Here is a 27,004-nt window from a genome sequence, read left to right on the forward strand (position 1 = left end):
TGTAACCCCTGAAAGATTACCCCCCACCAAGGACAGCCACCACTCAAAATGAAGGCCCCTCTGCAACTTACCTTAGGGCCGCTAAAGCCAGCTCTTGCCCAAACCATGTGCAACTCCTCTTGTGCTTGTATTGGGAACAGCTGTGTGCCTAAAGTCTGGGAGAGATGCAGGCTGCTGGATGCCCAAAAATGAGGTATAAGCATGGGGAGTTGAGATCCTGTTTATAGGGACAGGCCAACCAAGATGCAGTGGTGCTCTGATGGGGGAGAGGAGATTACCTGGACTCCTTATGAGAGGCTGAACTGCACCCAGCTCCACTGATACATGGTGCAGAATTGCAGCCTTCATCCCCAGTGAGATTCTACCATCTATTTCAGGTGTGGAGAATCTGAAGGCCTCCAGGTTCTACACATCTGAGGCCATACTACTCCTATCAGCCCCAGCCAGAATGCCCAATCATCAGGGGTGCTGCAAGGTGTAGTCCAGCAACATCTGAAGGGCACAAGTTCCCCACCCTGCTCTGTTTAAAAGTATAGATCTAAGACAGTTTTCTTTGTTGATTTTAATGCACATTATTACCACAGATTTTCTCACCGTGCATTTTGGGTAAGAGCATAATCCTTTCAAAAGCATGTTTGGAAAATCTATTTTTCTGTGATACTACAAAAGCAATTGTTGTGCTAGTTTTGGTAAAAAAAATCACGCATCCAAGAAAATGAAGATTTGCATGCAGAAAACTTACTAAAGCACAAAGGAGATTATTCATTGGGGCTATGATCATAAGGACACTTATTTGTAAGTAAGATCCACTGAAACCCACATCAGTGTTCGGATGAGCATATTTCAGTTTATTAACCCAGGATACACATTAAGTTTTTGACTGTGCACACAGCCCATTAACTTCTCCCTTCACAGCAAGGCATTTTATCTGAACTGGGAAACTACAGTTGCTAGCTACAGAACAAGCCAGGGTCCTAAGCCACTTTCAAACTATTATGGCTTGTTTTGAAGTTGATAACCATAGTTTCCCAATTCAAATGAAATGGGAAACTACAGTTCATTAGACTTCCTGCTTTGATTGCTCCACTCCACAAAGGGAGGACCAAAAGGACTTGCATGCGCAAGTGAAAGGCTTAATATCTTAGTTTAATAAACTGAGATAAAATTGTCCAAACTGAGCCAATGATTACTTACTTCCAAGGAAAGCTAGATAAAATCCAGATACAAGAGACATATAATCAATGAATTGGATCCAACCAACCTAATTCAGTTCTTTTATGGGTTACATAACTTTCTATGCTGTGACCTTTCACTGCTTTCTTTTTTACAGTTTTCTGTTTCTCTGCAGAATTTCCACCTTGCTTGTTTTGCTGTTTTGGTTCAAGTTCCTTTTCTGGTGGAGATTCAAACACCTGTATGCCTCTTACAGTCTTTTTGGACTTGGACGATTTGCTTTTGTGGCTTTCATTTTTTAAAATACTTTTACCTGTCCCTTTTCTTTCTCCCCCAGAGCTACTGTCAACAGAGGACTTCTCAGAGCCTCTCTTTTCTTCAGCCTTAGTCTTTTCCCTCTCAGGTTTCTTCTCAGTTAGTTTATGGCTAGAATCTGAAAGATCGGAATCGGAAAGGTCATAAAAGCGTTTCAGGTCCTCTGTAGAGCTGTGATAAACAGGTCGTCCTCGTTTATCCACAGTGTATTTCAACTTGAATTTCTTATCATGAAACATAGCCTGAAATCTTCTGTCAATTTTGATTTTGCGTTCTTTTTCTGGCATTTCCCAAAATCTTGGGTCTTTTGTAATGCGGGAAAACCGCTGGTCACTCATGAGCTCCTTCTTAGACTCCATTTCCACGCTCTTTAAAAAATCCAAACTTGAACAACTGAGAAGACAGAAAGAAAGGTTACAGCATAATAAAAGAAATGCTTCAATCTGAAATTACTGATAGGTCTTACAAAGTAGCAAAGCATCATCAAGCATTACAGTAGTAATTAAAGTAGGGGTAGCCCGCACAGTCCCCTCCAGATGTTGGACTTCAGCTCCCATCATCCCTGGTTACTGCCCATGCTGGATGCAGTTAATGAGGGTTACCAACAACATCTGGAGGGCACCATGTTGGCTACCCCTGAGTAAAGGGAAAAGGTACACACCCAGTTCAAAGAAGCATATAGCACAGTCTAGACAACCAGGAAGATCTATTCAACCTTCCGCCCCACTTTCCAAGTTTCAATAACACCAGCATAATCTAACCTGGATGAGGCAATGGCATGTGTGATTCTAGTGGCCTGATCCATCTTCTCTTGAAAAAGCCTCAACTGGCATACCAGTCATAGCTCTACAAAAGTATTTCTGCCCTCAGTTGCCACCTGTCGAGCCCCAGGTCTTTCAGGAGAATCAAGGAAGGGGGGTGGAGGAGCTTCAGCTCCCTCAGCTAGAGCAGCAAGGGGCAGAGCCAGAGGGATTTGAGACTTTCGAGGACACTGGGGGAAGGAGTGTGCTTGACACTGTACCAGTTCCCACGGACAGTCCTCCTGGTGAAGACGACACACCAACAGAATTGTTGGAGGAATCTCTGGCACGCACGCCAATTCCAACCCCCCTGGATCCCCCTCTTAACACTTCCAATGCTTCCCCGCCTCCTGACCTCCAGCCTGCACCTATCCAGTCGGTACAGTATTGTCTTGAGTGACATACAAAATAACACTCTCCCTCCTTTTATTCCCACACACACAAAGGAAACAGTGACATAAGTTGCCAAAAAATATCTGAGATACTTTTAAAAGCTAGATTTGCCTGTTGCTGATCAGCTTTTGTAGCAATAAAAGTTGCAGGCTATGTGTACCTACATGGGAATGACTCCTACTGAACTTGGTGAAGCTTAATTCCAAGAAAAATATACAGATCTGAATTGAAAGCAAGGAGCAATTCATACATGTAAAGCATATATTGCTATCTTCCATTTCACCCATCTCTGTCATTACATGATCATATAATTGTCACAGTTTAAATTACCTATTGGACAGGTTGGAAAGGTTGTGCTGAAGTAGAAAATATACACCTATTGTATAGCTTTTATTCTCAAATAAAAAGCTACTATTATGAATTGTTCACACACAAATAGTAATATACAATAAAGTTTAAACTCACTGCAAGATAGGAAGCTGCCTTACATTGAGTCAGACCATCAGTCCATCTAGCTCAATACTATCTACATTAACTGGCAGCGACTCTCCAGAGTTTCGGGCAGGAGTGTCTCCCAGCCCTACCTGGAGATGCCAGGGATTGAACTTGGGGCCTTCTGCATGCAAGGCAGATGCTCTGCCGCTGAGATATACCCCTTCCCCTGAAGACTTCTAACCTCTGTAGACCCCACAAGCTCGAAGTCTGCCCTCGGCCTAAAAAACCAAAATACATTTTATTAACCCAATGAGAAGGCAACAGGTACCTTTAGTTAGCTAACATAGAACAGCCTCCGGTACCACGTTTCTTTTAATATTCACCTCGCAGCTCCTGGACCACCCAACGCGCATGCACGGCCCTGCAAGGAACTTCCGCGCGCAGAAGATCTAAGTCACTTCCGGATCACGCGCAACGCACAATTGCTGTTCTTGGAAACTAAAGCCCTGCGCATGCGCGCGCACCTCTGAAAGGACACTTTACCCCGTCCGTCAGAAAAGATCTCTTTAGCATTCACTCTTGTTTTTGGCACTCGTTTTGAGTTATCTGCAGAAACAAATAAATACAAAACAAAAATCCCCTCCCAAGATCAACTAATAGTTTGCGCCATGGGTGAGGCTAGTCCAGTCTAAAACCAGTGTACAAACGACGCCTGTTATTTCATTGACTTCCACGCGGACGGAGACCCCGTTATCAGAAAGGAAGCTCGCGAAGTGGGGGTGCGTGCTTTACTCTACACTTTCTATCTCTGCGGTTGGGGCAGGCTCGCCTTTCTCACCCTCGCGCTCTCTTCGCTGCCTTTGAAGGGAAATGGGCGCGCGGGCCCTTCTGAGGGGCCCGCGCCTTTTCTGCCCGCAGCCCGCGGTGGTTGCAAAGAGTGTTAGTTCGAGATCTTCGTCCCGCCGCCGTTGCCTCCTTTTCTTCCCTTCAGCGGCGGCGCTCAAGGCTGCGGCGTCTCGCTGTGCTACAGGTCCCGGCGCCCTCAATCTTTTCGATCGGCAACTGAAGAGGAAGCAGAAGAACTGGGCGGCGGCACAGCCAGAGCCGGAGCGTTGCGAGTATCTGCGGCAAGAGGTAGAGGCGGGGAACGTGACAGCCTGACCGTTCCCGGCTTCCATTCCACACCAACCCCGGCCGAGAATGTCAAGGGAAGGGATGTGGAGGAGGCATCACTCTAACTCGTGTTATGCATTTGAACTGCCAATTTTAGTATTCAGTTTTGTGCACTTGAATTTGGTGAAACAGGGTTTTTTGGTGGGGAGATTTAGCATTTGGCAGTCGAGCATCATTCGATAGAAAAGCGGGCCATAACTCTTCCAAATAGGTGTTCGCTTATTTATTTATTTGTTATATTTCTATACCGCCCAATAGCCGAAGCTCTCTGGGCGGTTTACAGCATAAAAACATCCAGTATACGATTAAAAACATATATCAAACACATTGAAACAATATAACAAAATAACTAAACATAGTTAAACACATGGACACGACAGACACAATCCTAAAATGTTAAGTATAAAAACATATTAAATCAGTTAAAATATGAAGCTGTTTAAGATGTTAATGTTAAAATTACTACAATTAAGATTGTGAGTGATAGATGTAGGTGTTAAAAGTAGATATTAAAATGTTAAAATGCCTGGGAGAACAAGAAGGTTATCTCCAGCTCGCCTGGTCTGATCCAGTAAGTTTAGCCCCCGTCCAACAACATCAGTCATGGTGCATATGTTTAGTTAGTACCACATTGAGAGTACCAATAGATAAACATAGTATCAAATTTGCAAAGTATGTAAATAATGGATTATTCTCTTCCCCTTCTTTTTGATGATGTGCTAAATTTGATGCTGTATTTTATATTAAAGGGATTCCAGTGAGAAGCTGTTAAAACTGTATTTGTATACTGTATTAATACTTGATTCATGTATAGCCTAATACCAAAGCATGATTTGGCTATTGGGTACACCCTTGTGAGATTCGCTCTGTAACATGCAAACTGACAAGCTATGATTAGTGCAACCCCCCAAACTGCTGTTTACAAACACATTTCAAATTCAGGTTTCAAGGCAAGGTGCTTGATTACCTTTCCTGGCCTCATAAAACATGGCTTATTCTGGTTAGGTAATTATGATTAAACCAGTGTTTGCTGATTTGGGCATAACTGGGAACTCATCTAGTTTGTGAGGGTTGGGAATAGAAGCAGTTGGCCCCAATACTTGTTCCTGGCTTAATAAACCATGGTTTGTAAAGGCAGGAAAGATCATATGAAGCTGGGTGTAGTTTGCCTTTCACATCTGAACTGGCAAATTATGGTTAGTGAAAACCAGAAATGGTGCCCTTTTGCAAGAGGGGGGCAGAGGGCTAACCCTACTGTAAAGCTGCCTCAAACAGCTGGTTTTTATGTGTCTTGAAAGGAAAGGAAATTGTTCATTATTTAATTTATTGCTATATTTTTACTCCTATGAAAAGGCACTTATGGGATTTTCTGTCTCTGGTACCAGCATAATTTGGCCATCCTTTCATTACAGCATGCCTAGATTTGTGGAGGGGGTGGTGGTTGTTCTGCCCCAGACAGCAAAATGTCTTGGAGCAGTTTCCGTTAGGAGAGAATGTATTACCCTCTTGATCACCAAACAATGGTTTGACATTATGTCTAAATTGAGCCAGTACTTCAACATACCTTTCAATTAAATGTATCAAAAATGAAGTGATTCCTGAGATCAAAAGTGGTAACAATACCAGTTAACCAGTAGTAGTAGTAGAGTAAATGTTAATCTTCTGTATTACAGGTTGCTGGTAGGATAGCTGACCGTGTGTTTGACATAACCAGGTAGGATACCGGCTTATTTAATGTGGGTGTCTACTACCTGTTATTCACAAAATCATATGCTAATTCAACTATAATGTTAAGTTTTAAAATAATTTAAGAGTTTTTTTTTTTAAAAAAAGCTTCATGCTAACTTTGGACAACAAAATCTTAATGTTTCTATGCAGTTGAAGGAGTGGGATTGGGGGTTGGATTTGAATCACAATAAAGAATATACTATTTTTTCCCTTGAAATTCCATTCTTTGTTTATTGATGTTGTAAATGAACTGTTATCTATTTCTACCTTGAAAAAAGTGAGGATTTTAATAGGACTTCTCATTCTTTCCCTAACAATGTGCTGCTCTCGTCCCCGCAACAGGGCATATTCTTCTCTGAAAGAAGTCAGCCATAGTGAAAGAAAATTATCTTGGGAATACAGTGTTTCAATGCTGCTGTAGCAGCTACTGCGAAACTAAGCAATACCTTGTACAATACTGGTAGTGAGAAACAGCAAGCGGGCATAATTGTAAAAATTTAATAGATGACTAAATGTAATCATATTTAGAAGTACCATTGTGTTTTTTTAGTAAAACTTTGAGATAAGGTGCGTAGTGTTGAAGCATTCTTTCCATAGATTTGACAACATAATGGATTATAAACCTGCGAATTCACAATACTTCCAAACAACCATATGCAGGTGGGACAACTAATTTGTGGAAGCTGTGTTCATCTTGCATGTTTTAACTTCTAAAATCTTAAATTTATGTATTTAACTTGCATACCACTTCAATTTTGTATTTCAAGAATTCTCAAAGTGGTTTACATTCAACAGAAATCAATATATATTTGACATTCAATACAGCTGCCAACAATAACAGTAATCCACATTTTAAGTAACATAATTAAATCTCTAAACAATGTAAAGTGAGATGAAAACAAAAGTGAATCACATAAAAACAAAAATACAGCAATAGAATACAGCATAATTACAATATATTTTGAGGGAACATCTTTGAAGATATGTTGTGTGTACTTCTGAGTTAGAACTTGTGAATGTAATAATGAAAACTCTTACAATTGCTATTAAAGCAGATGATCTCCTGACCAAAGCTGCAGTCCTAAACACACTAACTAGAGAGTAAGCTGCACTGAACACAGAGGGTTGCATTAATGTAGCATTAAATTGAACGTTCCATCAGCGCAAGGATTTTTCATTGCACAACAGAACGTTCTTCCCATCTCTTCCACCCTAAATCTGTTCTGGGTTTTCCCCCAACCCCAAGGAGTAGATTTGGAATGGCGGAAGAGGGGGGAGGAATATCTTTGCGCTAGTTGAAGTCATTCTACTAGTGCAAGCGTTTAGTTGAATACTATCCAGAGAGACTTATGAGTAAATATGGAAAGTATTGTGACCATAAATCAGGTAACATACAAGTCACAAATACTTCTGAGGAAGAGACTTGAGCAATAATGTTAAATATACATTATCAGATCAAGCCTATATATCAAGCCTAATGTTCACTGTTAAGTTCCACTGAGTTCCCAGATAAGCACATACAAGATAACAGCCTGTGTCTAACTGGAAAAGTAAGTATTTCACCAAAGCATTGTATATTAAACAGCTGACTGAGTTGCATCTTTGCAAATTAGCCCCATTTATTTTTCTTAAAGGACTTTTCCCCTTGCCTTGGATCTTGGCTGTGGACGAAGTTACATAGCTCAGTATATAAACAAGGTACGATTTCTCTATAGCTTAGCCCTGAATTTGAGTTACATAGACTGAACTAAGCACTAAATAAACCTTGGGTTTTCTTTGCTGCGGCAGAAATAAACTTGATGTTAAAAATTGGAGCAACAGTGGGTTGGATCCAGATTTGCCCTTTCAAAGCCAATTCTGTTTAATCCTGTTATCTCAAAAAATCTGAGTGTTACCACAGACAATGCCATATTAATAGCCCAGTGCTATGCTTCATTACTCAGAACTAAATTACATTGAATTTAGTAGGATTTACATCTACGTAAGTATGCCTAGGATTGCAGTTTAATAACAGACTGGATTATAAGTTTTGTCAAAAAAAAGTTAAAATAATAAACAGTGTAATCAGTACATGTCTGCTCAGAAGTAACTCCCATTAAGTTCATTGGGGCTTATTCCCAGGTAAATGGGTATAGAGTTTCAGCCTGTGGTTAAAGTTACCTACAGGGTCAGGAATAATATTTGATGTTGTTTCATATATACTACCTCTCAGGGTTGCTGTGAGAATAACATGGGAAGGGGAAGAACCATGTACTTGGGCTCCTTGGAGGAAAGATGGTATATAAATGTAATAAATAAACGAATAAATGTGTGGCCTAAATAGTCTGGCATCAGTAACCCGGTCTGGAAGCTGCCAGTAGTGCAGAATGCTGCTGGCTAGCTATTAACTGTGGCATTGGGATGGGAGCATGTAACATTGATTCTAAAAGAGCTGCTCTGGCAGCTTTTGTGCTACTGGACCCTATTCTTGAGGCACAGGTATCAGCAGAAATTCCTCCAATACCACCCAACTCAGTCCCTAAGATCGGTGGAGGGTGGAGTGTTTACAGTCCCCACAAGGATTTTTGGCTCAGGAATGTGCAACAGGAACCTTCCTCTTTCAACAAGCCTTTTAAGTTGAGGCCTTATCCCAGTCTGCTTCTGTGTTGGAATTGCTTTTTAATATGTTTTTAAACCTTTTTTTTAACAATGTTTTTTAACCTTTTTTTTAAGATGTCTTCAGAGCTTTTTAAAAAAAGGTTTTTAAAGTTGTTTTGTTTTAATGTATTTTAAAGTCTGTTTTTATGATGTTTTAAAGTGTTTGTAGTGCTTTTGTTTGCCACCCTGGGTTCAAATAAATAAATAAATAAATTGTGGTTGTTTGTGATAGATAAAAATGCATCATAAATATACAATAAAATGGAATATACATTGCAGCGAACCCAACAGTATCTAAGGTAATACATTTTCTTGCTTTGTTATTCCAGTACATAATGAACATACTCCTTTTTCAATAAAAACATTGCACTCTCTCTGATCCTTACCATGTTCATTAATTTAACCATGTAAAAACTGTGTCCCAAAGTCTTAAGATCCAATCTTCAACTATTAGAATTCTTATTTTTTGGTTATTTGCATGTGCTTCATTAATGATGTATTTTCTTGCTTTATTTCTTATTGTACATCCTCCTGGGCTCTTTTTGAAGAAAGGGTGATTTGTAAATGCAATTAATTAATTAATTAATGTCTGAAGGTAGCTTTGATAATAAACAATTGTATTGTTTGTGGTCTCATTGATCAATATTTATAACTTGCTGCTTCAGAAGTATTTTTCTCATAAATTTCTATGTGCTGTAAGAAACTAATAATTATGGCATATGTCACAGAATATTATCTTCTAGCTGAATAAAACCCTTTTTCTCTCTCCACTTTTTTCTCTCTCCACTTAAACCAACACCCCCAGCCCACCAACCCCAAATAAAATCAGCAAAACAGTTGATGACAACTTGTGATCCATTTTTGTTTCAGGATGTCATTGAAAGGCTTTTTCAAGCAGATGTTGCCGAAAATGCTTTGGTAAGTGGCTGTCTTCTGCTTGCCAGCTGTTTAATCCACAATATCGAACAGTGAAACAGCCTTGACTGCAGTTCTAAACCATTTCTATTCTAATCTGATTTAGAAAAACACAATAGCATCGGAAATACCCAGAGTCAGTGTTATAGCTGATGAAGAATTTCTTCCTTTCAAAGAAAATTCATTTGATCTTGTTGTCAGTGGACTGAGGTAATTAACAACTGAACTAAAGTATACAAAACAATTTATAGTGATTGTGGCTGGGATCTGAAAAGGTTTTTGGATGTGCATAAAGCAATCCTATGCACACTTACTTGGAAGTAAATCCCATTTAACTCAGTTGGGCTTATTTCTAAGTAGGCATGCATGGTGTTGCACTGTTGGTCTCTAAAACATACATGTAGTCCTTTTATTGTTAAGGCTTCCTAGTTGGTTTCAGAAATGTTTCTTATTTTTCTAGTGTTAGTTTACATATTGGCTGCATTTGAATGTAATGCTAACCCATACCTTAGTGGTATGGGAACAAACTGCGGCAAGCCTTGGGGTCATGTGCTACCTCCTTTCCCGCAGCTGTGTGTGCAGAGGGAAGACTCAGCAGTATTTACTTCCATAGCTCAGTGAAAGAGCATCTGTTTTGCATGCAGAAGATCCCAGGTTCAATCCCTGGCATCTCCAGGTAGGGCTGGGAGAGAACTCTGTCTGAACCATGGGAAGGCCACTGCTACTCAATGCAGCTAATATTGAGCTAGATGGGGCACTGGTCTGACTCATAAGCAGCTTCCAATGTTCTCCCTGAACTCAGGCTGTTGTTTCTTCCAAACTTGGCATTGTTGTTATTGTTAACAACAACTAGTTTTAAAAGCAAGGCATCATTAAATCATAGGTTATGAAGATGGCTTGTTTAGATTATCATAGTTCAAACAAAATGACAAGTTGAGTTTAAAACTGCCAGTCATCATCCTGGCTGCATCAGAGAAAGCGGGGGGGGGGGAGAAACACGAGAAACCAAGCTCATCTTGGTTCTTTCCAGATGTTGAACTTCAACTCCTAGCGGCCCCAGCCAGCATGGCCAATAGTCAGGGATGATGTACATTGTAGTCTAGAAAAATCTATAGGGCACCAGGTTGGGGAAGGCTGTCCTAAACCGTGACTTAGTGTTACTTTCAAACACAGCCATGCTTTTGTACATCTGATTCAGCAAATACAATTGCTGAACAGCAGACAGTTCTAACATAACTTTCCCAATATATTTTTAAAAGCCTAGCCAATTTAAGTGGATATTTTGAGTAGATGTGCAGAAAAGTCAGATTCTAATGCTGCCATCTTATGCATGCTTACCAAGATGTAAGCCCCATTGAACTCAATGGGACTTATTTCTGAGTAACCGTGCATAGGACTGCAGTGTAAGCATGTCTCACACCCAGTGTCTTAGCACTTTATGTTTCACGTTTGTGTTCAACACACTTGCCTTTGTGCCAATCACCCAACTTGTACTGCCTAAAACCTGCGAGAGAGTTCTGTACCTTTTATTAACTTATTTTTCACTTAATTTTTTTTAGCTTGCACTGGGTAAATGATCTTCCCAAAGCATTGCATGAGGTAAGTACAAGTGTTACTATCCCTATAAGGACGCTGATAATGGTCCATGTTTTACTGCTGTTCAATATTCTCTTTAGAATAGATAAGAATCTGGCTGAGGGTCTATGACTGCAGGTGAGAGCAACATTTAATCCTACAGTTTTGTTCGATTTGCAATACAAATTCCAAGATACTGTGTACTAAGACAGTATTACAGCTGCTGTATGATTGCCATACCTTTATCTTTTCCATTTGGAAACTGGGATTATCACTTTATTATTCTTTTTAAAAAAGATTACCGGGTATATTGGGGTGAAAATCGCAACTTGTATATCTGCCTGGGCATAGAGGTATCCTGTGTGTTGATTTTTTTAGAAAGCTGATAAGCATTCAGGTGTTCTGCATTGCTATCTTTTAATCAGATGCTTTTGTTCATGATGTTCTGTCATCCTGTATTCCAATTCATTTCTCTTTGTGCTGGTACTTATGTATCAAAAGAGCAACATCCATGCATAAGTGTATCAACATGCTTAAGATAGCCCAGAGGTTTGCAGAGGTACAACAATATTTAGGGTGTGGTGGGGACCCTGAAAACAGCCCAATGAGGAGTGTGCAGGCCCAGTGACCGTGGAATGCTAACTGGTGGGGGTAGGATGGAGGAAGAGACACGTAGGCCACATTCACAGGTTTATTGTGGTTTATTGGGAACAAGCAGTGTGCTAGTGCTGCTGCCTGACTGCTTGTGCTTCATTCCTCCCTGGCTGCAAACAGGAGAAACAAATTAGGAAGCTACAATTAAGCCTGGCTTCCCGTAATGTCCAAACCAGGGATTGTTTTTGTTTCTCTCCAACAAGCCTGTATTGCCTAGTCAGCCTTAAGCCATTTTTTTTTTTGTTGGCTTATGAATCCTACTTCTAATGCATTAGTCATACTTACCTTCGCTAATATGGTATAGTGAGTAGGGCTTGGTTTAGATTATCGCCAACCTTTTTGGGTGCAGTTATGCACACTAACTCTCTCCCTGCCAGCTATTAGGCTTGGGGGGAAAAACTGCTGGCTGCAGCTGTGGACATCAGGGAAAGCCTCTGTGGGCAAGTGTGTGCCTGCGGGCGCTCTTTTGGTGACCTATGAGACCTGGGTTAAAATCCTTCTTCATAAAGTTCACTAGCCAGTTTTGTTGAAGTCATTGCCTAACTCAACCAACAGGTATTTTCTCAGGATTATTTACATGCTTTGAGCAACTTGGACAAGTAAATATGAATGAATGAATTTATTCTTACGGTCAGAGACCAGTACAAAACATCAGAATACAAAATTGATACAAGACAAATTAAAACAGCAAGCATTTACTAAACAAGGGCCGGGAGTAGCTAAAAGACCAACGCTCAAGACTCTGCAGATGGTTGGGCTAGCAATGCTCTACGATGGGTAATTGCTGTGGCACAGAATCTCGCGACCCTGTTTGTAATTTGGGGGTTTTGGTCCGATAAAAGGTAGCTGGCATAAAATGTGGGATCCCTACCTGGAATTGTTTGGATAATCGGGGTTATGGTTAAAAGACGAAGATCATGATAAAAAGGACAAGCTAAAAGTACATGGGCAACAGTTTCCACTACACCCGCACCGCAAGGGCATAGGCGCTCAGCAAAAGGAATCTTATGATATCTGTCATCTAGGAGAGCGACAAGTAAGGAAATGTTAGCTGTGGTTGTTAAAAATTTCTTATGTTTTAAATCCAGTGAGGTGGTGTGTGATTAAAGGATGATGAAGAAATATTTATGTGGAAATTCTTAAAAGCTTCCTATTTGCCTTAGAAAGTAACTATAATCAGAAAATTGCAGTGGCACACTGTTTAATATCCATTAACATTGTGCTGAAATAAATGAGACTAACTCTGAAGTAATGTTTTAGGATCAGTGATGATGATGATATAATTAAAATTTATTACCCGCCCTTCACCTGAGGTCCCAGGGCAAATTACAACAATTTAGAATACATTATTAAAAGCAACTTATAATCAGAATCACAAAAAATATACATTTCAGGTATCAAAAGCCAGGGTAAAGGGGTGAGTCTTTAGCATTCACCAGAAACTGTACGTTGAAGTTGCCAGATCCCCACCCCCTCCCCGCCGCCGATCTAAGACTCTGTTGCTACTCCATGACTCAATAATGGTGATTTATTTTAGATACATCGAGTCCTTAAACCAGATGGAGTATTTATTGGTGCCATGTTTGGGGGAGACACCCTCTATGAGCTTCGTTGCTCTTTACAGCTGGCAGAACTGGAAAGAGAAGGTGGATTTTCTCCACATGTATCTCCTTTTACTGCTGTCAGTGATTTAGGACATCTACTGGGAAGAGCTGGCTTCAACACACTGACTGTGGTAAGTATCAGTTAGAAAAGAAGGAACAGCCCTGAAAACAATACCTAATCAAGTCTAATTATTTTGTTTTGGTGCAAAGACATCTGCAAGCCCTAAGTTGCCAGTGAGTTTTTCCATAAATTAGAATGCTCATTGAACCAAATTAATAGATGCTCATGAGCTATATAGAAGAATTTTATTTCACAACTGATGTTGAATTGGAATTATAGATACACAAAAACTAAAAAAAGGATGAGTTGCAAAAAATCCACAAAACCTCAATTCATTTTTTCATATTCCCCTGATTATGTAAAGGAGTCCATAATGCATATGAAAATGGTGATTAAATTAGCACATGATTTAAACAATGCTTATGTGGCAACAGTTTTGTAAATATTGGGGAGGGGAGAATGAGCAGCTATACCAAAAAGCATGGGGGGGTGGGGAAGAAGGGAAGATTTGCTTTCAGATTTTGCCTCTTGCATCGAAGGGTCCTTGTTCCATATGCTGTGGATTTAAACAAAGATAATTCAAGAAACATTTTTCTTAGCTCATAATCTCACTATGTTGTGGAACATGATTCAAGGCAAGTGTTCAGCTGTGAGTCTGAAGTCATTGTAAAAACATTTTGGTTAGTTGGGCTGAACTGAGATCTTCTGTGAAATAAGATCTTAAAAGGAGGGCTGCAGTTGAAAATATATCTGGTTCAAATAATGTGATGTTCATCTACTAGGCTCCCTAGCTCACAGCCTCCCATATGCAGTACCCTGACTGTGCACTCCTCCCTCATCCATCCTCTGTTGCTGTTGCATGTCGCAGATATTGTAGCATACATTAAGCTGGCTGCCCATTAGTTACTGGGCCAAGTTCAAGGTTCTGGTTTTGGTGTACAAAGCCCTGTACAGCTTGGGACCAGGATGCCTGAAAGACTGTCTTATCCCTTATATACCCAGTTGATCACTGTGCTCTGCAGGTGAGGGCTCCTGCAGATACCATCTTATCAGGAGGTCAGTTGCACACAACAGGAAACAGACCTCTAGTGTGGTGGCACCTACCCTGTGGAATTCCCTCCCTTTAAATATTAGGCAGGCGCCATCTCTGTTATCTTTTCAGCGCCTACTGAAGACCTTCCTCTTTCAACATGTCTTTTAAGTAGAGACCTTATCCCAGTTTGTGTTGGAATTGCTTTTTAAGATTTTTTTAAAGCTTTTTAAAAAAAGGTTTTCAAAGATGTTTTGTTTTAATATGTGTTTAAATCTTTTATTTTTAAGATGTTTTAGGATATTTTAGTGTTTTTGTTTGCTGTCCTGGGCTCCTTCTGGGAGGAAGAGCGGGATATAAATTAAATAACAAAAAAAATACTAAGCTAGAATTCCCTTGTTTGGGAATAACTAGGAACTCAGGCTTAATGCAAGCCAGGATCTTTGGACTAAAACCAGCAGATAACAGGAAAAAGAATGGGCTGAAGAATGAGCTCTTACCCACAGCTCCATAAATCATGTCTTATGAAGTCATTGAAAATATACGGACATTTATGTGTGTGCTTCTCCATAACCATAGCTCACTTCTTCCAGGCTATTCCCACAGGTTGCTGCCTCCTCCACTCACTGAGTCTACTCTTTCCCTTCTCCCTTCAGAGACTCTGCCTCTGGGTCTTCTTGCTAGTTAGGCATCTAGTTGTGAGCCATTCTTCTTTCTTATTTCTCTACTTCATAAAAGTAGCACAAAGTCTTCCTATTGCTGGCTTGGTGTATTGTTGTTTTGCTTACCTCAGTGGGCTCTTCTTGCCTCAGTATATGCTGTCAGCATTCTACTGTTGAATGTATTCTCTAAACGTATACTCTCCTTCAGTTCTTGATGTACACAACCACAGCAATGGTGTGTGGGATGGAGTTTAAGTAATAAGTCATGGTTAGCTTTAAGTCTTGTAATGGTATTTCTGCTGCCCCACCATTAAATCTTTCAAAGTGCATTTTTTTTATGTTTAAAAACCTAAATTTTACTATTTTTAGGATACTGATGAAATCCAAGTTAACTATCCAGGGATGTTTGAAATTATGAATGATCTACAAGGCAAGTCCACTTTTTAAAAATAGTAAATTATCAGAATAGCCTCCTGTTCTGTATATCATCACCAGGGGGCGGTTGCTGCATCATTTTAAAAAAAATCCAAATATAGATATATATCATTCCTACCCGTATTGAGACACCAAAAACACAGTTCAAAAATGTTATGTGGGCAGCCCTGATTTACATGGAGGTCAGGAAGTGGGGGAGGTCATCTGAAAAATGGCACTGTAAGGGTTTGCACTTTCTTCAGTTCCTCTGCTTCTATAAATGATGTCAATTTCAACCAAAAAAAGTTTTATACACCATAGTCTGGATGTCATTTTTACATAGTTGTTAACTACTGTACACCAAATACTGGGTGAGTAGCAAGCAAGTAAAAATAGAAAAAGAATTGTAGCTTTTGCTAACTTTGACCTCTACATAAGACCTTAATTTCAACATCACCGGTGCCATTATTTTTTTTACTATTTCCCTACAAAAAGGAAAGATAAACCCCACAGAATTTAATTTAAATTTCTTCTTCTAAGGAGGAAAAGTCCTAAAGTTGACTGTTGTGAAAATTGTCAATAACTTGAGTTACTGTATCTCAAAAGGAGGTTAATTTTAAAAATCTGACATTTTGCTCACAGAAAACCTCAGTCACTGCAAGCATCACCACCAATTTTCATCATGGTGTTTTGCCTTGTTTGTAAGTGTTTTCCCCCCATTTTTGGTACATTTGCCATTGGGGCTGGTTTGTTATTGTCAATATTACTGAAATAAAGCTTATATCAGATATCTGAGGCTTTAATTTCATGTTATTAATACAGTAAATTCATTACCTATCAATGTAACATACAATTAAACCCTTAGACTAGTGTTGATAGATCTGGAGTCCAACAACATCTGGAGGACCACAGGTTCCTTATCCCCATCCTGCAGATTTGTCAAAGGAGAATTTTTGGTACCATTTAGGTTAATGTCAGATGTTGGGTATTGGGCAAGCAAATGTCTGTTAGTCTCTGAAGATAAGATGGAACACTAGTATAATACATTTGACTGGTAGTGTGCATCTTAAGTAAGCAACACGCCACCTCTGTTTAGTTGTGAATCTCCAGTTTAATTTTAGACCAAGCTGAAGAGCCATTTCTGTTTTTGCCTTAATGTAAAGAATTCAAGGAGTCACTTTAACAGCTGGGGCAGGTGATATGTCTATCAAAGGGCAGAACTCTGGTTTTAAATCACCCTTAATTAAATTTTACACAAAAATATAAATTTAAGCTACAGTCCTATACGCAGTTCCCTAGTGGCGCTTACTTCTAAGTAGACTTACAGAATATTGTCCTGTGTTAGAAAGGAAGAATACTACTGGCATGTTTTCTCTACAACTGTTGGATGGCATTGTCATCTAAGGTGGTTTATCCAAGTATCTAGTAGTCTGCACTGACTACTCAAATATATACAGTACTGCTTTGTAAAGAATATATAGAGGTGAAGGTTTTGTTTACAGTGGGTGGTATTTAGCTAACTTGTCCCATCAGTGCAAGGATTTCTGCTTGCACAGTGGGACTTATACATCATCTCCCCCTGCTCGGGCCCATGCCTTCCCCAAATCTGCTCTGGAGGGTTAGAGGACACGGGGGGAGCAGAGGGAGGTAAGTCCGTTGGGCAAATAGAAATCCTTGCATTGACAGGACCGTGACTTAGCACTACATTGGATACAACCCACTAACTGCAATCCTGTACACACCTGGGAGGCAGCCTCATTGAACACCACTGAACATCCCTCTGAGTACACATGCACATGATCAGGCTGCACATAATATTTTTGAGTTGTATATCTTGTCTCTTGCTGTTGTATTATTGATCTGAAATTCACATAGTGTGAAACTCATGGTGTATGCTATATCTTCTTTTAAAGCCTGAAAACTGTTTTTAGGTATGGGAGAGAGTAATTGCTCTTGGAGCAGAAAACCTGTGCTACACAGGGCAACTATGTTGGCGGCAGCAGCAGTGTACACAGGTAAGTGAGCTTGCCATTCAAACTGACTTATCTTGACTTGCTGAGATGGATATCTTTTGATAGAGATGCATTGACTTAAATAGTCAAAATTTTTCTGTACGCTGGAATTTTGAGCTATAGTTGTCTCTGAACATGCTTGTGCCATATAGTTTCATCAGCCTTGCTTGCAAATAAGTATTTTCAAGTCTGGCTGCCCAACCTTTTCTGTTTTCTCTCGTCTTCCTCTTTTCCACTATAACACACACAGCTTTCTGATGTTAACACATATTTAACTTTCCTTTGTGCCAAGAAAGAGTGGGCACTCACAGCTGCTTCACCTATCTGGGGAAACACAACCATGATACAAAGTTTGCCTTTCTTTGCTTTCTTCTGTCAAAAGGGCCAGTAGAGAAGGAGGTGCAGGGAGTCACCATACCCAGGGAAATGCCACACGCTAGGATGGCAATTACACAAGTGTCCTTTTCCCTTGTCCTTAAAGAATTAAACGGTAGATATTGGCCAGAAAGTCTCCTGGTACAGAAGTGGGTGGGTACATTTGGCCACTTGGATGACTGACTAGTGCTGCCAATCCGAGACAGTTTGCTCATTTTGTGCCTGAGTGGTGCAATCCAGTGACTACATAGCTCATCAGTATCTAAAAATAGAATAAATTTACTTGTACATTATGCAGAACAGAAATTAAGACTGTCTGCTTGAGTAATTCAATCTGTGTTCCATTCTCCTTAAAAGCTAAAGACTTAGATTCTATAACAGATTAAACTTGTTTCTTCAATATTTCTTTAGTATTCTGTAAAATACGTATGCTTTTTCCATAGAAATGTATGGAAATGATGATGGAACCATACCTGCAACATTTCAAATATATTACATGATAGGTTGGAAATTTCATGAATCACAGGTAACGTGCGTTACACATGGAATGCCTAAATAAGCATATTCTATATATTGCAAGTTAATTTTATGATAATTCCTTTATCACCTTTTATTTAACCTGATTAAATAATTCTTTGCTCTGCGTACATAAAATGATCACATCTGTCTTCTTTTCAGGCAAGACCAGCACAGAGAGGTTCTGCAACAACGTCATTTGGAGATCTGAGAAAAATTAATGAATTAATTCCTGGAGGGAAAAAACTCTGAGATGTGGTATAATAGTGGCAGATATATTGGCAGATATATTAGGACTTCGGATATTCAGCAGTTGTCACATTGCCATGTGCTTTTCAAAATTATTTCCCATCATACTTTTCCTTAGTGCCAGGAAAAAATACAATATATGCATGTGTACCACTCCACTGACTTTATGTATGTAAACAGTGTTCACATAGAGCTGTGAATTTTTATTCTATAATTCCAAATAAAACAATCGGATTGTTTATTTCTACTGGGAGAAAGGGTAGGATATAAATCAAATAAATAAATATTATGTATTTCTGTACATAATCTGTCTAAACATGTAAAAATACATAATCTACGTAGCATCAGGGTGTGGTCTAAAATAGGAGGTAGCTGAGAATCAGGCTTTCATGCAACTTTCTGGACCTCCAAGACCCTACTAAGTTTGGTGGTGGTAAAAAGATGGGGTGGGGGAAGTAGTCACAGCACTGAGGGGGCAGAGATGTTTAAATTTCTCTGCTTAGCACAGCACCCTGAAGGGTCATCAGATTGATCATTTAATGATTGGAAAGGAACAACAACACTCTACCATTCAGCGGATCTGCACAGAACAGCTGAGGGATGCTGTGTCTGCAAGTGAGAGTATGGGGTGGCTGCACCCACTGCTGCTATTCAGATCCCAGAGTGCAGGCAATGGATGAATATGGCTCTTGGGCAAGAAAAGATTAGCGGTCCTTGCATCTTGCTGAAGCTAAACAGGGTCTGGGTCTGGTCAGTGCCTAGATAGGGAGACCTCCTGGGAAATAACACGCATACTACTTTGCATTTGTTGATGGAAGAAAGAGAGAATATAAATTCACTAATAGGCAAAAAACCTTGCGGTTTAAGAACGTACCTGTTGGCTATAGGTACACTCTTAAATCACAGGGTTTTTTGCCTATTAATGAATTTCTTTGCTTTTTAATGCAGGAGGTAAGAAATGGGATCCTGTGCAAGTTTGCTGAGAGTGGATTGATCATTTGCATGCCTAGTGCATTCAGTGGGATTTACTCCCATGCAATCACATTTAGAATAGGTAAAACTGACTGTGGGGAAGGCCTGGAGTGGGCAGGGGAGGAGGAAGATGGAAGAGGGGAAAGGCAGGTATCATTTGTGTGCTTATTAAGTTCAGTGGTATTTACTCCTGTGCAATCATAGCTAGGATAGGTAAAACTGACCAAAGGGAAGGGGAGAGTAGAGGGAAGAAGGAAGGGGGAGAGGGGAGCAGAAGGAGGGAGAGGGGTGAAGGAAGGGGCAAAAGGGAGGTGATGGGAGGGAGGATGAGGGGAGGTTTGATCATTTCCATGCTTATTGAGTTCAATGGGATTTACTCCCATGCAAACATGCTTAGGATAGGTAAAACTGACTGAGGGGGTAGAAGGGAGGAGAGGAGGGCAGGTTTGATCATTTGCATGCTTTTTGACTTAAATGGGGTTTACTCCTATGCAGTCATGCTTACGATAGGTGACACTGACCTGGGGGAAAGGAAGAGATTGGATAGGTGGGCACTAGGCAGAGAGGAAGCACCTTTACAAAAGGAAAACATGAACAGTATTCTTTTTCAGAGTTTCCCCTTTTTATTCTACAACAGGGACGTGTAGCCTCCCACCCAAATTTAAACCAAGCTGTCCCTGGCCCCATCCACAACAGACCTTTATTATACTTTAGACAGTCATGGCTTCTCCCAAAGAATCCTGGGAAGTGTAGTTAGTGAAGGGTGCTGAGAGTTGCTAGGAGACGCCCTGTTCCCGTCACAGACCTTCAATCAGAGTGGCTGACTATTAAATCACTCTGGCCACTGGAGCTCTCTCAGGGGAATAGTAGTCTCCTCTCAGCACCCTTCATAAACTACACTTCCCAGGATTCTTTGGGGGAAGCCATGACTGTCTAAAGTAACATAAAGGTCTGGTGTGGGTTTGGCCCCCTGATTAGTCAAGCAGTGTCGAGTCTGGCGTTTAGAACACTGAGAGTTGGTTCTTACTGAGCATGCCCAACGTTGTCATTGAGTTGAATGCTAAATTTCTTAATTAAAAATCAGCCAGGCATTTTTTTAACTTTTAAACTGCAGAAGATAGTCAGCATATGGGGCAAGGTCAGTAACAAGGTTACAGGTAATTTTTAATTTCAGCAAATTATTTTTTTTTTATTAGATTTATTAGTCGCCCATCTGGCTGGTTGTCCAGCCACTCTGGGCGACGTACAGAATAAAAACATATATTAGAACATTAAAAATCTCAACAACAATAATAAAACCAAAGGTAAAGATGTCCCCGTACTTATAGTGCAAATCGTTTCTGACTCTTAGGGTGACATCTTACGACGTTTACTAGGCAGACCATATATATGGGGTGGGATTGCCAGTTCCGTCCCCGGCCTTTCTCTCAACTAATTTCCTTAATGGCTTCGATGAGATGACTTGTAGAGCCTGCCATTAGTTAAATATGCCGGGTACTCATTTTACCGACCACGGATGGATGGAAGGCTGAGTGGACCTCGACCCCTTTTACCGGAGATTCGACTTCCTCCTTCCGTTGGAATCGAACTCCGGCCGTGAGCAGAGCTTCGGCTGTGTTACCGCCGCTTACCTCTCTGTGCCACAGAGGGTCCTAAATAAAACCTAACCCACCCCAAAAGCCTATCTGAACAGCCAGGTCTTCAAGGCCCGGTGGAAGCTCATCACAGAGGAGGCATGGCGGAGATCATTTGGGAGGGAATTCCACAGAGTGGGGGCCACAATGGAAAAAGCCCTCTCCCTAGTCACCAGTAGCTGTTTTAACTGGTGGGATGGAGAGGAGGTCTTTTGAGGCTGATCTTGTTGAGCGGCATCGCTGATGATGCTGGAGGCATTCTTTTAGATAGACTGGGCTGAAACTGTATAGGGTTTTAAAGGTCAAAACCAACATCTTGAATTGGGGCTGGAAAATAACTGGAAACCAGTGTAATTCCTTTAAAACAGAACTCTTGACAGAAAAACGTACAAAAGGAGTGTTTTTTTTCTCCTTTTTATACATTGAACTCTCAATTCTCTGACTTTTGTGTATCACCAAGAAAATTTAGAGGGTTGTTAAGCAAGTGTTTCTGAGTTCAGGACTATAGGTTTTGTAAGGTTTTGTTTAGAAATGAGCTTATGGGACGCATCGGAATGGCATGTGGGGGTATTTGCAGAATGTAAAAAATCCATGCTTATAGTATACAGCCACTCTCATGGCTGTATAATGTAGGAAAACCAATAAGAATTGGAAGGATGGCAAGCAAGGAATTGCACTGAATTATGTTTGTGCTTCTTTCAGTGGAATGAAACAAACCACATTAGTCAGTGGAGTGACTGAAAGGAAGGACCTTTAATTTCACCAAGCAATGTTTTAAAACAGCATACCTTCATTAAAATCAGTATGATACATTTCCCAACAACAAACTAACCATCTGGCTTCTGGTATAAAGCTTGGGCAACTGTTTATCACTATAACAGTGCAAACTCAGCTAATTTCCTTAATGGCTTCGATGAGATGACTTGTAGAGCCTGCCATGAATTAAATATAGGGTAAAATATGGATATGGAGAAAAATCATTTGTAAAAGAGAAGTCATGCTTTTCACCCAATTTCAAAGAAGGCTCCCTCCTGTAACTTTGGATGAGCATAGCAAAGTTCTGGCTGGCTGGCTTGTTTGTATTTATATTGGTTTGTTTATACTCCATGACCTGTTCAATTCTATAGATTTCTAGGGCAAGCTGGAGAAACAGATGTGTGGCTGGGCAGTACCTGAACATAGCTGGCAACAAGTCATGTCAACAGTTTTCTAGCCCCCAAAATCATTGGAGTTGCTAGACGTTTGAACTCATTTCAGTTTCTTCTTGGGAGGGCTCACAGAAACATCTCCATGCTTTCAAAGAATAGACAGAGGGGATGAGCCCCGACCCCTGCTGCCACACTTCCCTGACATCTACACATTCAACAAACATACAAATGTACATGTGTAGAGCTCTTCCACATGAGGAAGGGCCCTGCCATACTAGGGCCCCTTGCATGGAGGTGCTCTACCTCTGTATGTATGTCGAACTCCTTCCAATGGATGGGAATGTTGTCAAGCTGAGGCAAAAATCATTTGTGCAATTAGTGTCCCCCCCCCAACTTTCTATGCTATCTGTCTTCAAATCATAATTTGATGTCTTGTTCAGTCTTTTTACCCCTTTCCTCCTTTCAGTGATTTACACACAGCTATGTTTCTCTCTGCCTCGATATGCTTCCAGTTCACTGAACAGTGAACTGGAGCTTGTGGAAAAATGGAACATGAAAGTAATGTAGCTGTATGAAAATCACAGGCATTTCCTGTGGTACATGTTGACAGTGAGTTTGATCAGTTAAGTGCATAAATGTTATCCTATCTTTCCACAAAGGTTAGAATAGCAGACTTGCTTCCTTCGTCCTCCTAGTAGGCTGACTGACCCAAAGTCACCCAGTATGTTTCCATAGTTGAGGGAGAGAGTCAAACCTGAATTCTTGGTGTCTTATTCAGACTTGTCTGCTATACTACACTGCCTCTTTTTCAACTTTACTTATGATATTGACAAAAGATAGTTTGTGTACAAAAAAGAATTAGTGTTTTTCTTATATTTTCAAAGAGAGTCACTCTAGCCTATAAATCATAAAAAGGTTACCACCTGCAGGGAATGAACTTGAGTGTTTTAGGAGATTAGGTGGACTAGAGCAAAAGTGGGACGAATCCCAGCCTGCAACTTGAATTTTTACAGCCGTGTAAAATGGTCAGAACTATATATTATGGTATAAAACTAAAATTCTGGGACAAAAGTGGAATTGTGACTTAACAAATGTACATACTTTTGTTTCTGCTAATCATGGAGGACAGCAAGGAACTATGCAGGAACCTGAAGACATGACATCACCAAAGGACATCTTATCCATGCCTCTACGTAGGACATTTCAGCATGTGTTACCTACACAATTTCAAGCACTTTTTTTGAAACAGTGAAAGCTGGTCTCAGAAAGCTGAATTCTCCACCTACAATCACAATTTGTGTTTCATCTATATTCCTGCAGAATCACAATACACAGCCATATAAACCATTATGAGATTATATTGCAGAAGGGAGGGGGTAAATGGGGCCACTTAATCAGTTCTGCTGAGAGTAGATCCATTAGTTTCTCACCTTTTTTGTATTCTAGCTGCTCATTATAGTACCTTTGTAATTTTAAGACTGCCTTTTAGATTGTAAGCCTACAACCAGGGCTTAATTTGTGTCTTACTTATTTTACATAAGCCACTCTGCAGCCTTTTTAGTTCAGGAGCAGTGTAAAAAAAATGCTTGAGGTCAAAAATCAGGTTTTCCACAATAGGCTAATTGAATATTGGAAACTACTCATCTGAAAATTTAGCATTTGGTTCACTTTGAAAAGGATTTTTACTGCAGCCTCAGTGAGAAGCAAACAGCAGTTTGGCTGTACAGTAGCATTTACAGCCTTGATGCCATCCTGTGGGACATCTCCCATAGAACTTATTAAAGGCAAGGAACAAACTGGTTTATAGTATATTAGGATGTCCTGCTGCATAGTTCTTCCTTTAGCGGAAATGAGTGCCTATTCCTGCTTGTAGGTTATGCCTTAAAACAATTGCCCCCTCACAAACGGTGCCCTTCTTAGTACCATGACTTAGTTTTGTACACAATTTTTGTAGGGACTTTTCCAAAGATGTCTAGAAAGCAGATAATTTTATCCGTTTGGATGCATCTGTATCCAACTTATACTTGATATGTGTGAGTCGTCTTGGATGACATGCTAGAGTTGCAAATACTGGGCATTTGCTTAGAGTTTATTCTTATTTTCTTACATTTATATCCTGCCTTTCTTTCATGAAGGCAGCATATATATGGTTCCTAAGCGGCCTCCCATCCAGGCACTGACCAGGCCCAGTCCTGCTTAGCTTCAGCAAGGGGGTGGCCTCATGTGCCTTCAGACCAAAGCCTGGTCTGAAAAATTATGTAATATAACAGGCATGTTTCACACATGAGCCCAGCACTAGCTTCCAATCCAAAAGCTGGGATCAAAAGAGATTCCTGTGTCTGTGCAAAGCCTTCCACATGCACATAGGGAAGATTATGATTTTATCTTTGGCCTCCACATCCCCTAAAAAATGCTACTCTGGAAGAGGATTGTAGCAAGCCCAAGTGCATGGCACATGTGGATTACTACACACAGCCCTTTGTGCTCTTGCCTGAGACTGACAACCCAAGTTGCTTCCACAAATTGTTTATAGTTAATGCAATTTTTTTTACCTATACACACATCCCTTATTAACACAGGAATTACTTAACCAAACCACCCACTTGAAGAAGCATATAATCAAATGGAGTTGAGGGTTTAAACCCACAACTTCTGAATCATCTTAAACATGTACCCTACCTTCCCATAAATGATGAAAGCCATGCTGAGGGGCAAGCGTAAAAAATTAGGTGCCAGTATCATATCTTGATAAAATTGCCATGGGTGCCAGCACAAAATAGTTGACATGGGCAACAACAACAAAAGTTGTCAGCCCTCCATACTGGTATGTACCATGACAAAAAAAGCAAAAGCATTGCTGAAGAGTGATAAATACTATTTACCACAGGTAGGGAAACGCTGGCCTGGCCTGACACAGGTCCCAATTTAGCGTGCAATACCATTTCCCCTAAAACATGCCCACCTGCCCCACATCTGATGTCCTATGTGACATTAGATACGGGGCAAGCAGAGACATGCCTGGATTGGCTGTGCAACTGAGTTCCCTGTGGGGAACCTAATGACACAACTGATCCTTGCAGAAAGCAGACCAAGTCCTCACCCATCATAATAAGCAATATTAATGAACAGCCATCTCAAAAATGCAGCCTCATTAAAACTAACTTAAAACTCATTTTCAGTTTTAAGCTGCAATCATAGGCTTATCTGGGAGTGAGCTCCACTGAAGTCAAGGGGACTTCTCAATAGATGACATACACAGGATTGCACTGTAAGTTTTGGAAATCTGAAAAAAAAATGAGTAGGGCTTTCATGCTGCTACTATTTAATTTTGCCTTCCATTTATTAACAGTATGAGTAACATAACAATGACTATCATCACAAACATATCCCAGTGTAGTCTTAGCATGCGGTCCAGTGCTGGTAGTTTCCAGTTTCCAGTAAGCTATTGAAGAGAAGGAAAAATAATAAATTTTTAAAATGAAAAGCTTCATTTTGTAAATATGGCTTGCAGACTCTGAGAAACACCATTCTTTCTAAATAACCCATTTTCTAAATTATCCACTTTTCTCTCTAACTACTCTCATACAATGTTTTTCTTCCTTGCTTGGAATTCCATGAGAGCTTTGTTGATGACATGGAAGCCTACCTTGTATCTCAGACCTCCCTTTTGCACTCTACCTCCATGGCTCTAACTGGCTAGCAATTCTTCCTGGAAGTTCCACAAACATCTCAAGGACAACAAAAAGCCACCAATAACCCTTCCATCCAAATTCTCCCCAACCTTCAGTTCTGTGTATGAGAGAGACAACTGCCCTGGTTCAAAGGTCTTAGGAGTTACCTTCAGGTCCTTTTCCCATACCCATGTGCCACTTTTTCTTTGCAACCCCTCTTTATTCCTGTGACTAAAAGCTTGGCTTGTATTTTGATAATTTCTTGTGGAATCTCCTTTGTTCCTGGATCTCCCTCTGCCAAAGTAGTGTAGTGGCAAATTCAGAAGTGCAGGGTCCCCTCATGATAGTCACAGCCACATACCCCTTTGTTGCTGCTGGGTTAAGAATGAGATCTTTGTTAATGCCTTCTCCCACAACAACAGACATCCCTAGGAGTCACTAAGCATGAAAGAGGAGAGTGTTAGCTACTGAAAGAGTCTTCTCAGTGGCTGATTCACTTCCTTTCACTCCGATTGGCTCCAATCAGCAGGAAATGACAAGGAAGCGTGTTAGAAGACTTCTCAGTGGCTAATACACTCCCCTTTCATGCTGATTGGCTCATAGGATGTCAGAGACTTAAGGACCCTGTTGGGACCCTGCTCCCAAAAGATTAAGGGGTCTAAGACCACTCAAGCCCCCAGATGACTACACCCCTGCCCTGCCCTCATTCAGAATGCCTCTGCTAAAGCCATCTCTCTCCCCACTTCCACTCTCCTTAAACTGAGTCCCTGTTGTATGCCACAACATTAAACTTTCTAGCTGTTGTCAAATGACTCTTTTCTCTTTTTGCCATTGACTTGTGGCATAGAAGCCATTGCA

The 27,004-nt window shown here is 40.4% G+C and overlaps 3 protein-coding genes across 9 annotated transcripts in view; 1 reads left to right on the forward strand and 2 right to left on the reverse strand.

Moving 5' to 3' along the window:
- ESF1 (ESF1 nucleolar pre-rRNA processing protein homolog) overlaps positions 1–4,180 on the reverse strand; it is a 49,458-nt gene extending 45,278 nt beyond the window's left edge. Inside the window, exons 1-2 of one of the 4 annotated variants that reach the window (XM_061622583.1) lie at positions 3,955–4,180; positions 1,262–1,881 (exon numbers count right to left, since the gene is read on the reverse strand). In XM_061622583.1, coding sequence (XP_061478567.1) covers positions 1,262–1,847 — 586 coding nt within the window. In that variant the 5' untranslated portion in view covers positions 1,848–1,881; positions 3,955–4,180. Of the gene's footprint in view, positions 1–1,261; positions 1,882–3,444; positions 3,909–3,954 lie in introns of those variants that run through there. The other 3 variants (XM_061622582.1, XM_061622581.1, XM_061622584.1) reach the window with 3 other exon arrangements.
- Positions 3,818–18,964, forward strand: NDUFAF5 (NADH:ubiquinone oxidoreductase complex assembly factor 5). Of its 2 annotated transcripts, none has more exons than XM_061622586.1 (11): positions 3,818–3,895; positions 5,963–6,003; positions 7,652–7,715; positions 9,525–9,572; positions 9,676–9,779; positions 11,129–11,168; positions 13,336–13,533; positions 15,525–15,585; positions 17,501–17,584; positions 18,400–18,482; positions 18,635–18,964. In XM_061622586.1, exons 7-11 carry the CDS (start codon positions 13,378–13,380, stop codon positions 18,722–18,724), a joined length of 474 nt encoding a protein of 157 aa, XP_061478570.1. In that variant the 5' UTR covers positions 3,818–3,895; positions 5,963–6,003; positions 7,652–7,715; positions 9,525–9,572; positions 9,676–9,779; positions 11,129–11,168; positions 13,336–13,377; the 3' UTR covers positions 18,725–18,964. The 2 variants fall into 2 exon arrangements, with proteins under 2 accessions (XP_061478570.1, XP_061478569.1); XM_061622585.1 differs by lacking the exon at positions 3,818–3,895 and adding an exon at positions 3,949–4,250.
- Positions 18,965–25,796: 6,832 nt separating this feature from the next.
- SEL1L2 (SEL1L2 adaptor subunit of SYVN1 ubiquitin ligase) overlaps positions 25,797–27,004 on the reverse strand; it is a 73,854-nt gene continuing 72,646 nt past the window's right edge. For all 3 annotated transcript variants that reach the window (XM_061622589.1, XM_061622588.1, XM_061622587.1), the window contains one exon: positions 25,797–25,917. In XM_061622589.1, the coding sequence (XP_061478573.1) occupies positions 25,798–25,917 (120 nt within the window). In that variant the 3' untranslated portion in view covers position 25,797. The remainder of the gene's footprint in view (positions 25,918–27,004) is intronic.

Source organism: Rhineura floridana, chromosome 4, assembly GCF_030035675.1.
Source record: "Rhineura floridana isolate rRhiFlo1 chromosome 4, rRhiFlo1.hap2, whole genome shotgun sequence".
NCBI lineage: Eukaryota > Metazoa > Chordata > Lepidosauria > Squamata > Rhineuridae > Rhineura > Rhineura floridana.